We start from the raw sequence: 13,977 nt of genomic DNA, 5'->3' as shown, positions 1-13,977 counted from the left end.
AATACTTGTGCCTCTGTTGTAGTTAATGCTTGTCTTGCTACTAATATATTAGAGATTTCGTTCGTTAAAAGGCGGAACTCTTCGGTATGCGACAGCCTCTTGGCTTTTATTCTTCATGGGCTCTCTTCTCTCTAACTCACCATTTATTGGTGTGGTTAGCAGCGGCCGGGGAAGGTTTATCCGGGTCATATGGTCCCTTCTTCGACTATATGTTTAAAGTATTTGCTTTACTTACTTATTTCTGGTTGTCTTGAGAATTCTATATAAATACTACTCCCTCTCATCCACACCAAAGGTTACATTGACTTTATCACACTTGTCGAGACGTGTTTTGCAACGTGAATATCTTTAGTTATACATTATTAAAAATTATAAAAATTTGATATTCTTATAGCATTCATGACGATAAACCAAACAAGATCTCACATGACTATATTTTCTCTTATAGATTAAGAATAATATCAAAGATTCTCTACGACCATGAATAGTGCCAAAAAGTCAATGTAACCTTTGGTCTGGATGGGAGGAAGTAGGTAGTATCCCGCGCTTCGCGCGGCCTGTTTTAAAATTTTATTATTATAATTGAAGAAAAATAATATAATTCATATATAACCTTTAATATTTTTACCTATAAATAAAAATAAAATAATTGTTTTTCTCAAATTTTATTTTTTTAGGTTTAAGTTCAGTGTTTTAAAATAAAATACATATAATTTTAAGGGATATTCTACATGATACCCCTCCATTTTTCAACTTTCTACATGGTACCCCTACACTTTTTAAAATATACATGGTACCCCTAATTGTTGTCATTATCACTAAGTGTACTCCTAAACTTTATTTTCCATCAATTAAACTCGGTTTTAGGCGTTAGGTAATGACTTGGACGCGTAACCAAACTTGTCGTTTATTATCCCATGACATAAGGACTCTATTAGGCTCAATATCCATCTCGATCTTAATATTTATTGATATATATGGGCTAAAAAAATTTTGACGGGAAATTTATTGATTCCTTGCAAAATTATCACATCCAAAGATGGATATTGAGCCTAATAGAGTCCTTATGTCATGAGATGATAAATGACAAGCTTGGTTACGCGTCCAAGTAATTACTTAACGCCTAAAACGGGGTTTAATTGACGGAAAGTAAAGTTTATAGGGGTACACTTAGTGATAATGACAACAATTAGGGTACCATGTATGTTTTAAAAAGTGTAGGGGTACCATGTAGAAAGTCGAAAAATTGAGGGGTACCATGTAGAATATCCCATAATTTTTTAATTAAAACTAATACTAAGTTATAGTTAATTACGCATGATCAACGTTTTACAAAAAAAATTGTAACTGATCAAATATCACATTAATTAAAATAAAACTTATTCGAATAACAACAATCAACATTAAGGTATCAATTATATCATTTCACGATACGTTATGTTCCAAATCAGTTAAAATATTTGTTCAAAATGATGTGAATATAATTTTATGCAATTTTTAATTTTGTATGTATAACGTTTGATATTTATGTATCAAACATATATGGCCCAAACTAAACTTATTCAAATGTTTTGGTTGTGTCTTACATGTGCTATGTGTCAAACATATCTATATGAAATTTGCACATTTTGTTTTTTAACAATAATATATAACGATGTTTAAGAGTTTACCGTAAATAAAATAGGTTGAACCTTCTCAAATATCATTTTTATAAGATAACATATAAAATATTTAAATAAAAGTAATATCTAGTTAGTCATAACTAATATTTTATTCTTGACGTATACATATTTAATTAAAGATATTAAAGGAAAATGTAATGTGTATTCTACTTTTTCATGTTGTTTATATAATAGGGTTTTTCTACATGATACCCTTGTATTTATTCGAATTCTACGTGATACCCCTCGTTTTTCAAAAATACCCGTGGTACCTTTAAACATGATAAAAACAACTTAAAATACCCAAAATGCTCTAATCCGCCTCTTTAAAATGTTTAATTTATACATTTTTTATTGATTTTTTGACAATAATTTGTAATGTCATTAACATAAACATCGTCTACTCAATTGTAAACATATTTTCTTTACAAAATCTAACATATTAAAAACGTGATTTTTAGTAGATTGGGTATTTTTAGAACATTTTACTAAATTTAGGGATACCACTTATATTTTCAAAAATATAGGGGTACCACATAGAATGTGAAGAAACACGGGGTACCACGTAGAAAACCCTATATAATATTATATTACTTAATAATCATTACTTTTGTTTTAATTATTCAAACTCACTCGTGATCACTATGTACATACATACTCGTTATCAGAGTATTTAAACCTCTCAAAATCTCATATGTATTCATTTTGTCGCAATATAATTTTTTTGTTCCCACACTATAAAAACTTATATTTTAGTAGTTTTTTTTAAGTTTTTTTTTTAATAAATACAATGACTCTTCAAAATATATTAATGGTCTAAGTTTTATAACTTTCTCAAAATATTTTTTTACGTAAATGTAAAACATTGTAAGATACTCACTTTAATCATCTCTACATATCAAAATATGTTAATAAATATAATGAAAATTATACTCGATTGAAAGCATTTTTCACAATGAACGTTTTTATTTACAATTTAGAATTTTTATTAGAATATTTTTTTAATAAATTTAGAATCAAATCAACGTAATTATTTAATGTAATTTTATAATAAAATTTATTAAATTATAATTAATATTACTGAGATTTATGCTGCATTTATTATGTTTATATTAAATGATTAGCTGTAATAAATGCTTGTCATTAAGGTTGTATAGGACACGTGGCGCATCCACAGCGATTCAACCCAGTTTTATATATATATATATATATATATATATATAGGGTTAAGATCCTATGAGAACCCCCTTCCCATGAGAACCGTGAGAACCTCACGTTCAGAACTTATGTACCAAAGGTTCAGAATAATTGTACCAAAAATTCAGAATATTTATACCGAAGGTTCATAGTTATGTAACCATCTTCATAGGCCTATAAGGCTATAATCATGTTGAGGCTATGACACACAGAAATACATTCATAAGCATGGTAAAATTATTGGGAGGCTTAACCAAATATAATCCAAACCTATATCTAATTATTTTCGAGTTCCGACCTCCAACACGACTACCTGCTGGAGTACCATAATCATAAATTGCTTGATAATAATGAAACAGTACACATTACCTGATTGGAAGAAAGAATTATGACTGCAAATCACGTGTGTTTATGGTCTTATTAGTGGTAAACTTAGATGGCAAAGCTCTCCATTGTGATTTTTTATTTAATATTACCGTATTTTTTATGGTCTCATATTTAACGATGCATAAGCCAGGAAATACTCGGTAAACTCGAAACTTTTGCTTGCTTCTGTAGAACTGTCTTACTTGAATGACACGCTACAAACTACAAGCAGATATTTACAAGATTAAAATTATAATTCCCATAGGCTAATATAGAATGGGCAATTTAGCTTTGCTTCTTTCATATTAATTCAATAACACCTTCATCCTTCATGTCAGTGTCATTCATGGTAGTAACTCCATTTGCTTCACAGCTTCAGCAATGCCACCTTGTTTTCGTCTTCCATGCGAGCCTCAAGTCCTTAAAGCAACGGTACAAATGACTACAAAGTCATGTCACCATTGTTGTTGAATTCACCGTCACGAGAAAAGACAAATACTAGTTATATCGCTCGTTTTAGCATCGATAAAATCACCAAACTCGTTGTGCTTATACTGTAAGAGACACGTGAAGTCAACGAGCGATTTAACTAGAATTTGTCTAGTTAAGTACACAAGAAATAATTAGATATAGGTTTGGATTTATATAAAACATGCTCAGGAGTCAGGATCAATTAATGATATAGCTATGAAATCTACCCAATGGTTGCATAACGCTCGTAGTTGGCAATGATAGTCGTTTTTTTGGTACAAAGGTTTCGAACCATGGGTATAAAGGTTCTGAACCTTTAGTATAAAGATTCTGAACCTAAGGTTCTCATGGTTCTCATGGGGAGAGGGTTCTCATAGGATCCTAAATCTATATATATATATATATATATATATATATATATATATATATATATATATATATATATATATAAAAAAGATTCTACTCTTGTTTTTATGTATGTTTGGATCTAAATATATTTTTTCTCTAATATTTCCGGAATAATTTTTGTTTTTTCTTCTTTTTTTGAAGATTCCGACTCTCGTTTGAGAGTCTCATTTGTACCCTTGTTACCATGGTTCTACAATGGTAATTTGAAAGTCCTTGTCTTTCTGTTAGCGCTCACATCCATGAGGATATTATAGGTTTATTTCGATCAACCTAGTTTCCCTACCTTATAAAAAAAACACGAAAACACGACACGAATCCGACACGAAATTAACAAGTTAGAGTTCAGATTTGATGGGCCACTTATATAAGTGAGTTGACACAAACACGACACCGGATTTAATTGGGTTGGATTTGGGTTGAAGGGTCTATGATCCGTTTACATGTAACACGAAGACGAACCCGACATGATCCGATAAGTTTGCCAGGTCTAGATGTGATGACTATAATGGGCTTGTGGATCACATTTATGAGTCTATTATAGAACTGAGGTAGGCTGAAGTCAGTTTTGTACGGGGAGTCCAGGTTGAGGTGGATCCACTCAGCTATTTTCATTCTCCATTCTTTCTCTCCTCACTTTTTCCTCAAGAAAGACAACAAGCATAAGAATTCCACAAGGCCAAAAGAAATCCAGTTGAACAAGGTTAATCAAACTTAGGTAATCTCATCTTCCACCATTTTTCAAACAAAGTTTACCTAATTAATTTTATCTGTTATTTTGCAATTAGTTTTACTTAAAAAATCCAATTTTTATGGGTTATTCGTCTTTTCTGCTCACTGTATTGTATCAATTGCGATTTCACAGAAACCCAGATGAATTTGTTACTTATAGAGCATTGTAGTGTTTGTGATTCACTATTGTATGATTATTGTTGTTCTGCATATGAAGGTTTGACATTGTATATATATTGTTAGCGATTGATCAACACCCTTCTTACAGCTGATCCAATTTCTGAGATTTTTGGTATGGAATAGATAAGTTTAGGGTTAATTGATTTTAGCGATTATCCCGCAATTTGGCGAAGCCATTGAGGTACTGGGGGGATTGTTGTTCTAGGGTTAATTTATTTGCTGAGCAATTTTTTTTTGTTCTTTTTCTGGCAGGAGTTTCTTGGCATTGAGCAAGAATGCTAGATTGGTCTTTATTTTTATGTGGTATTAGAACTTTATAAGTTCAAAAGTAATCATTCTAATCAGAGATATAGACTAATATATGCTTTATGACGACGGTTATCGGGAGAAAGGGTTTGCTCCTAAAGGATGCTGTATGCATAATTGTGTCTATGTTGTGAGTTGTGACTGAAGTATAAGAAATGGTTACATTAGCTTGTCTGACGGTGTGCAAGTATCAGGTATTTGTCGCATTGGACTTATCGGTTCGCGTTTACTTACTTGGTTGACTAGTCATCGATTTTGATTACTTAGTCATGGGATATGACTAGTGGCTTGTTAGGTGGTAGTAGTTGCCAATTTAAAATCGAGCAAGGTTAGATGATTATGATATCTCGTGATCATGGTTGTCTAATTGATATCAATATGTGACATGAGTTTCTATACGCTCTTAAGAGAGTGTGTGCTCCAAACAGTGGTGGAGCGAGAGGGAGGGAGGGGGGGGGGGGAGGGGGCTAGTAGGGGCGGTCGCCCCCGCTGGCATTTGAAAATTTCGAAATTTTTTGTTTAAATTTTTTAATTTTTTCGAGGTCCCCTTATAATATTACCCTTTCGCCCCCGCTGAAAATTTTCGCCCCCGCTTACTTAAAATCCTGGCTCCGCCACTGCCTCTAAAGCTTTCAACCAAGTGTGATGATAGAATACGCTGGAACTGATATGCAATTCAGGGTTAAGTGAATCCGGCATCCTTGCTTGTACTTGGTTTAGAGTTGGTTATAGACTGTTTGTAAATTTATAGACTCAGTAATGGCTTAAATCACGAGTTTTTTTTTTCTTTTTATGAGCTTTCCTAGGTTCTGAGTTGGTGAGGGTGTGTTCTTTTCCTTTGTAAAGACTATACAGTTACTCCTTTTTTTTCCTTTCCCTTTTGGTGTTGGCTTTTATAGATATGTTCATAGCAGCGAGGAATGTTCATTAGTCAGGATTCGAAGTTGCCATTATGATAAGTTGAGTATCTCACTTTATCAGGATTGGAGCTTGGATTAGAAGTTTGTGGGGGTGGAAACATAGATTGAAAATTTTAGGGTGGTGGGGGGTGGGGTGTTAGCCATGCTATAGCGTAACTTAATAAAAAGTATCAGAAACTGTAACTACATGAAACAAGCTGTTCGCCACTGACCTAGGTGGCCAAGAGTCCATTCAGAATCTTTTTTTTTTTTTTTTTTTTTTTTTTTTTTTTTTTGCTATGAAGTTGCTGACAATGTGAATTAAGTTGTGTGAAAGGTTCATTTCAGGTGCATAAAATGTAGCAATGGTGTATGTCAATGTGAGCCACTAAACAATACTATCTCCTCGTTAAACATGCAATAAATGTGTGTTTGTTGTACTTCTCAGAGTATTTAGGGGCTTTCTGTCGTCGTTTCTCGACGGTGTATCAAGGTTGTTTTAGGTGACACAAGTTACCATGCATATAAGTGCAAATGGCTTACAACTGCACTCTTCATGCATCTTTCTTTTTCTTTACTTGTTGGTAATGTCTGAAGTTTCCTGTAGTTTCTTGTTTGATTGTTGGTCTCCTCTGCATGTTGCCTTGGTGAGTACTGGCGCAGTGGCGCTTGAATCCGCCTATTCTTTCTATGATAAGCAAATTTGTTTGGCTTCTTTAGTTCTGTTATCGAGTCGACTCCATTTGAATTAACATTACTGATATAGACAAGTTTGTTCTTTTTATTCCTTCTTCTTTTCTCCACCTTAAAGTTCAGAGGGGGACTGGGTGTAGATGACTGCATTCTTATATTTTGTAGGCTATATTGAGAGCTGTACAATGGTTGACGGTATTCGGATTAGCCAAGGCCTACTCTTCCAATTGGTGGAAGACGATGAGAAGTTAAAGAAAAAAACCAAGAAAACAAAGCCAAGGTTACCCAAGGAATCTCGTCCACCCCAAAAGCATATTCCAAAGGAGACAGAAACAAAGGGAACTCCATCAAGTAATTGGCCACTCCAAGCTCCGTTATTCCTTCCCACACCTCAACTACCAGCATCTTCAAATCCTGAGTTAGAATCAATTCGGTCAGTATTAAAGGAGAGTGAAAGTGTCTTGGAAAAGGTGAAGAAACACGAAGAGAATATGGTGAAAGAAGTGGCCGAGAGAGCAAAAGAATTACATGAGAAAGAATTCAAGCTTCCTCAACAAAAGAAAGTTGTCTGTGAGATTGAGAGAGATTCTTGCGTGGAATGCTACAAGGAATATGCGAAAGATCCTCTCAGATGCTCTCCTTTTGTCGGAAGTTATCAAGAATGTGTCCGGAGAGCAAGAAAGCAGGCACAAGTGCCCAACTCTTAGATTCTTCTGCTGGGTACGTACAATTCAAGTTTCTCATACATGCTAACTGTGATTTCGAGTTGATGTTTGCTGAGTGCAAATAAATATAAATACCCTCATTCGTCCTAGAGGTTATGGATTTCTTTGCTCTTGAATATTGTGCACTCTTTTTTGGACTAGATATAGAAGTGCGTTTTAGTTTCCATTTCCAGTGGAGCTAAAGACTAGCAATTCTCTTGTTTTCGGGTCTGTGTCTTCTAGCTAGGGAGTCAGAGCAAGGATGTAATCTCCATAATTGCTTAGCCAACATCGCAAGTTTGAAAGTTTTGAGATGTAAGTAATCCCTGACCTCTATCTACCTTATTCATGCATATGGTTTCTTTAACGCACCCGAATAGATGTGACATTGCTCATAATCATGAGTTTCATGACCACACCAAAATCGAACCATAATGCCATTAATATCCGCACAAAGATTATTCGGGAGCTTGAAGATGCCCATATGATAGATAACAATTGGTTGGGCCAAGACCTTAATGAAATGACGACAATTTCTCTTCCTACCCTCTGATTTTTCTTCCACATTCGTTCTTTAAGCGGGTTGAACGCTTCCGTATTGCTTTTCATTATGGAAAGGAATACCCTACCTTTTACAGTTTTACCTACTCAGTCGTCCTGTAGAACAGTTTGCTCTTTCATAGTTCTCTGTATCATACATAAGAGTATATTTGAATTTTCTTTTACTACAAATGAAGTCCCAAGGCTACTACCACGGAACAAGGATCTAAACTTTCGATGACCTATTGTAACGAATACCTCCACCTTAATTACCAGACCCAAACTTCCATGGTAACATAAGTATTTTCTTGAGACAATACTTCTTATCTCCCCTCGTGCCATTTCTTGCTCTTTTTCGTCTTTGAAATAAAATGGACTACCGGGTCATTGGCGCAGCTAATAAATTTAGGATGTCTGGTCCTAAATGTAAAATTTAGGAGTTGTAGGTAGTGAGAATCTGACTTCAATTCCCAAATCCCAATCCCTCTCGGACAAGGAGTTATATTATATGAGGAAAAACACCATGAAAACGTTAAATAAACAGTAATTATTTTTGTGTTGGAACTGTAGTTTTGCAGCAATCCTAAACAGACTTGGTCACTAACAGATGATTTCAGACTTTGATTCCTAAACAGAAATCTTCTAGGTCTACAATTCTTGGCATACTTATATTCTTTGAATTACGTACTATAAATAGTAAACTCCTGTTATTACAACGTTATCCACTCGGTTGCGCGACACATATCGCGTTATCATCAGCATTCAGTAGTTCAGTTTGAGATTAGATAGTATGGATGTAGAATTACCACCCGGGTACAGGTTCATGCCGGAAAAACAAGAGCTTGTAAACTATTACTTGTACCGGAAGTTACATGGCGAAACATTACCCACGTTACGTCCGAGGTTCATAGAAGCCAACGTCTACAGCGACCATCCGTATAATCTCTTAAAATCAACCAGAGAAAGGCGAGAAATTAAGGAGAATGAAGATGACATTGAAGCATACTTTTTCACTGAATTGAAGAAATCAACCAAGAATGGGAGGAGGATTAGCCGATCCGTTGGACAGTGGGGAACATGGAAAGAACAAAATACAAAGGATGTTGAAGCCTACGATACATGTTGCAATGTAATGAAGGTTGTCGGAATTTACAAGTATTTTAAGTTTATGCCAGCTTCAGGGAGTCAAATTATTGAAGACAATGACGGGGCTGAATGGCAAATGCACGAGTACTCGATGACAAACAATAGAGACATGGTGTTGTGTCACATTGTCACAAAGAACGCCAAAATCGCCAGCAATGCTGTAAATAAGCGAAATCATGCTACCATGTGCTCCTCTATGGACCATGAATGTGATACGAGTAAGAGAAGCCGTCTAGAGGATAGTCCCGTAGAAAGTCCGTTTAATAGCTTACAATCTATTCCGGATGTTCGACATTACCGTAATCAATCGATTTGTTCATCTACGCCATTGCATGACTAATTCCAGCAACAGGATGATCTCTATACACGCTTACAACAACCATAGTGATAGTTTCTTACTAGAAGTTTGTTTTTTTTTTGCCCCTATTTGTCGATTACTCCCTCTGTCCCGGTCATTTGTTCTCCTTTTCTAATTTTGGGTGTCACGGTCAATTGTTGTCCTTTCTATTTTGTTTCACTTGTCATTTAGTAATTGGTCCCCTCTCTTCCCTTGGTCTTTGTGCCAAAACAAAGGACGATAATTGACTGGGACGGATGGAGTATTTCACATATCAAAGCACTCATATTAGTAATTTTTTTCCGAATATAATTTCCATGTTTTTCGCATTTAAACCACTAGTTTTACCATTGATAGATTATAGATCAGATGTATATATTCGAATATAATATATGGTTGAAACTGAACAAAATGGGCCACAAAAGTCCAATAAAATCGATAAAAGTGGAGTCGAAATAGCACTAAGGTCGCCCGCCATCTTAATTTTAACATGTGCTAGATAACAAGGAAGAATATTGTACAAACTACTGAGCTTGACGGATCATGGCTATTGGCTAGTTATTTCAACAACCGTAGGCCGTAGCTTTTTATACTCCTATATCCTAATTTTAGACTTTTAACTCAAGCCTTTTTTATTAACCAAATATACTTTTTTTCTACTAAAATGGCCTCCAAAGTCTCATTACCATTATCCATCACCAAACTTGTACCGCTTAGCATTTAGCAGCCATTTGATGAAGTTTCTCGTGTCCTTCATACCCGTGGAGCAATCCACGAGATATCGGAGAAATACTCGCGGTTTAATTCATGCCAAAATTATACTGTAGACTTCTATATACGCATACGCTAGCCAACCCTTCAGCTCGTCAACGTTTCCGCTACATGGCCCAAAAGCTAGCAAAAGAGACACAAATGAGTCCGAAAAAACTTTTTGTCGAATACTATTATGTAAAATCAGGCCGGGAGTGTTAATAAAGAGCGGATTCAAATACTTGGTACAAACTGTGGAATTAGGAATTCGATTTAGATTAGGCTAAATTTGAAAATTATATAAAATAATTATTTCATACTTGGGGTTAAAATATTAATCCGATAGTTGAATTTGAATCTTGATTACAATCAAAATAAGAAACAGAGCAATGAGAAACTGTAACGGTTAAGCAATGAGTTTAAAGATGATCTGGGCACCAAACTGAGGCTGAATCGTCTCCTTTCCGATAGGTGCATGAAGGTAAGACGGGGAAAGATTCAAAGAGAATCGTCGAAGAAGCAATACCAAGAAAACTTTAGCTTCTGTCATTGCAAAGTTGGAGCCAATACAATTCCTTGGTCCCCATCCGAAAGAAAAGAATGACACATTTCCTCCACTTGCATTTGACAGTCCATCCTTGAACCTCCCCGGATTGAATTCTTTGGCATCAGCTCCCCACAGATGTTGGTTTTGATGAATATGAACAGCAGGCAATCTAATCTGCACCCCCGCTGGCAAAACATTGTCCCCCAATTTCATATCTTTGCAAACTTTCCGCATTGTTTCTTCTATCGGAGGATACAATCTCAAGACTTCGTATAAAATCATGTTTAACTGTCACCACATCGACAAAACAAATAACATCAATTTAATTTGAATCTAATCAACAAAAATAAACGGTGGAGTATTTACCGTTTTCAAGTTATTGAGTCGGGAAAAATCCGGGATGCTGTTCCCAAATGTTGCGAAAGCTTCTTGTCGAGCTAGTTCCTGCCAGTCTTGGTGCTTGCTGAGTAAGAGTACGGTCCAAACAAGCAGCGTGGAGGTGGTTCCTTGTCCTACTAAGTAGAACATCTTGCATTCGTCTACGACTTCCTCAAGACTTATGCTTATTTTTCCGTTCTGATTGTCGTTTCCAATGTTATACGACTCAAGTAGCAAGCCCAACAAATCATCTTTGAGCACTACTTCACCTGTCCTTACATACTCCTGCCTCTTAGCAATTATATCTTTTAATAAAGATCTTATTTCACTTTGGATCTTCATTAATAACCAGCTCTTCTTTGTTGGGACAAATCTTCACAAAAAGTAAACGGAAATTGTCAATAACTCTAATACAAGCTAGACGGTCTAAGTGTCTAAGACACGCAGGATAACTACCTTGATCCAGGGAAATACACTAAGCGAAAAATAGGAAGAGCAAGTTCAAGTTGTTTAGTCAAGAGCTCGAATATCCCACGTCCCTCCTGATAGCTACTTCCGAAAGCTGCTCGAGATATAGCATCAGCAGATAGCTCACGAAGATACGGCCAAAAGTTGACCTCGCATGAACCCTTCTTTTCACAAATCTGAACCCATTTATCAAGCATTTCAATCGAGCTTGCAACAAAGGCCGGAACCATTAACTGCAATTTATATCAAGTATAACTTAATTAATTAACACCAAGTACTTAACTTGGGCTTGAGAATTAGAGTTGGAACTGAGTTCGTAAAAATGAAATTAACTCCGAGTTTCCAAACACATACTCTGTGTTTTGTACATTTTCAGAATTCGGTAAAAACAAGTCATAATGTTATTGTGATAAAAATGACCTTTATTTTTTCCACTCGAAACGCAGGGTTGAGAATATTCCGATGATGAACCCATTCCTTGCCTTCCAATTGAGCCAAACCATGAAATATCCGCTTTAATGCCGGAGGCATTTGTAACTTTTGGAAGTCATTCGGTTTCATCAAAACCTTTTTGATCAATTCCGGATCTCCAATATTCACTATTGGAGTCGGACCCTTCCAGATGAAGCTCTTCTCACCTGTCCAAATAAATTGTCCATTCTTAACTCTAAACACTCAAGTGCTACTGTCTTAAACGAAAATTTGTATTTTTTTTCCCAAATACTGCTTTTAGTTGATCTATTTTCTAAGTTTTCGACTAAGCTTTTTCCGTGTCTTTGTTCTTTTAAATGATTTCAATTTTTTTAGCAAATCATTTACCAAGTAACATCGTCGTGTTTTTAACCATCTCCCAAAATTACTCGTAAAAATTAAATATTGGTTATTGAAAATTATACATGACGACACAAATGTAAATTATTGACTATATCATCTAAAAATTAAGAACTTTATGGAAATTTACCGTATTTACTCAGGGTATGGCCATACAGAGGATTGACCCTGTGATGATAGTCATTAGAGAAAGTCGGCATTGGCTTCGACGCAGCTTCAAGACCCATACTAGCTTCATCTTTCGAGTCTCCAAACACGAACTTGTAAGGGTTGCCTTTGAAACCCTGTTCTCTCAATTTCGTTTCGAGTTCCTTGGGCTTGAACCATGACCATTTCAGTAAATTCAATGTCCATAACATAATGACAGTAGCTATTGATATACCGATTAGAGCACAATAATAATCTTCCATCATAATCTTTGATGTTTTTTTGTAGTTAGATTATTTGTTCTAGTGATGTAAGTGATTAGTGAAGTAGAAGAAGAGAAAGGAAAGCTAAAAAGTGAGTAATCATGCATTAACCAAGTATGGTTAGGTTTTATAGGAGGTTCATTATTCGACTTAATATATTAGTCCATGCACGTGATTATGAATTATGAAAGCTTATAGCTACAACACCTACAAGAATACCTTTTCAATATATTGGATTTCAGTCGGAGATGAACAAGTAATGATATAATGTAAATTTGAAAAAAATCGAAAATTTTAAATAAAATTTCTGAATTTTCCTTTGACCAGCGAGGCCGAGCCCCCTGCTAATAATCCACCCACCCAACCCCCAGCTGCTCTATCCCGCACTGCAAAGTCGTATTTTTAAGATTTTGGATTGAATGTGTAATTTCTTCTATTGATTTCATATGTATTTATACGATTACAATGACTTAAGAATACAAGATCTATTCTATACTTTATGAACAAGAAACGAATCTAAGAAATAAGGAAAGGGAACTAAAATAATTAGCGGAATAATGAGAGGCACCCAAATTATCACAGTAGACAGTCGGAACGTGAGTATTAATAGGCACCCCAAGCTCGGATAAAAGAGCACGCAGCCAAAGAAGTTCAGCCGTGGTGTCGGAGACAGCCTTGAACTCCGCTTCAGTTGATGAACGAGAAAGAGCACGCTGTTTCTTAGCTGACCAAGAGATTGGAGCCAAGAAAAACAACATGCATAACCACCGCTAGATACATAGTCGTCTTTATCGCCCGTCCAGTCAACATCACAATAAGCATGAAGAACGAACGGAGAGGAGCGATTTAGATGAATACCAAGGTGAATCGTACCTTTAAGATGCCTGAGGAGCCGTTTGAGAGCAGTCCAATGGGACTCAGTCAGATGCGTGAGGAATTGAGCAAGTTTGTTGACC

General features: G+C 35.5%; 2 protein-coding genes and 1 long non-coding RNA gene across 3 annotated transcripts; 2 read left to right on the top strand and 1 right to left on the bottom strand.

Annotated features, from left to right (window-relative positions):
- The first annotated feature begins 4,640 nt into the window (after window positions 1-4,640).
- On the top strand, window positions 4,641-7,937 carry LOC141617373 (uncharacterized). Its single transcript, XR_012531102.1, has 2 exons — window positions 4,641-4,818; window positions 7,076-7,937. It is a non-coding gene; the product is annotated as an uncharacterized LOC141617373 (long non-coding RNA).
- Window positions 7,938-8,944: 1,007 nt separating this feature from the next.
- On the top strand, window positions 8,945-9,640 carry LOC141620473 (NAC domain-containing protein 18-like). Its single transcript, XM_074437334.1, has one exon. The coding sequence runs from the start codon at window positions 8,945-8,947 to the stop codon at window positions 9,638-9,640; it is 696 nt and encodes a 231-aa protein (XP_074293435.1).
- A 1,072-nt stretch (window positions 9,641-10,712) lies between these two features.
- Window positions 10,713-13,129, bottom strand: LOC141621938 (cytochrome P450 72A397-like). The gene is made up of 5 exons (XM_074438055.1): window positions 12,742-13,129; window positions 12,201-12,418; window positions 11,769-12,013; window positions 11,301-11,685; window positions 10,713-11,222 (listed from the first exon to the last, which is right to left on the bottom strand). The coding sequence occupies exons 1-5, from the start codon at window positions 13,022-13,024 to the stop codon at window positions 10,794-10,796; spliced, it is 1,560 nt and encodes a 519-aa protein (XP_074294156.1). The 5' UTR covers window positions 13,025-13,129; the 3' UTR covers window positions 10,713-10,793.
- Between the last annotated feature and the right edge of the window lie 848 nt (window positions 13,130-13,977).

The sequence above is a fragment of the Silene latifolia genome, chromosome X (genome assembly GCF_048544455.1).
Source record: "Silene latifolia isolate original U9 population chromosome X, ASM4854445v1, whole genome shotgun sequence".
Classification (NCBI taxonomy): Eukaryota; Viridiplantae; Streptophyta; class Magnoliopsida; order Caryophyllales; family Caryophyllaceae; genus Silene; species Silene latifolia.
Note: the sequence above shows the minus strand (reverse complement) of the source record. Positions and strands in the feature narration are given on the sequence as shown.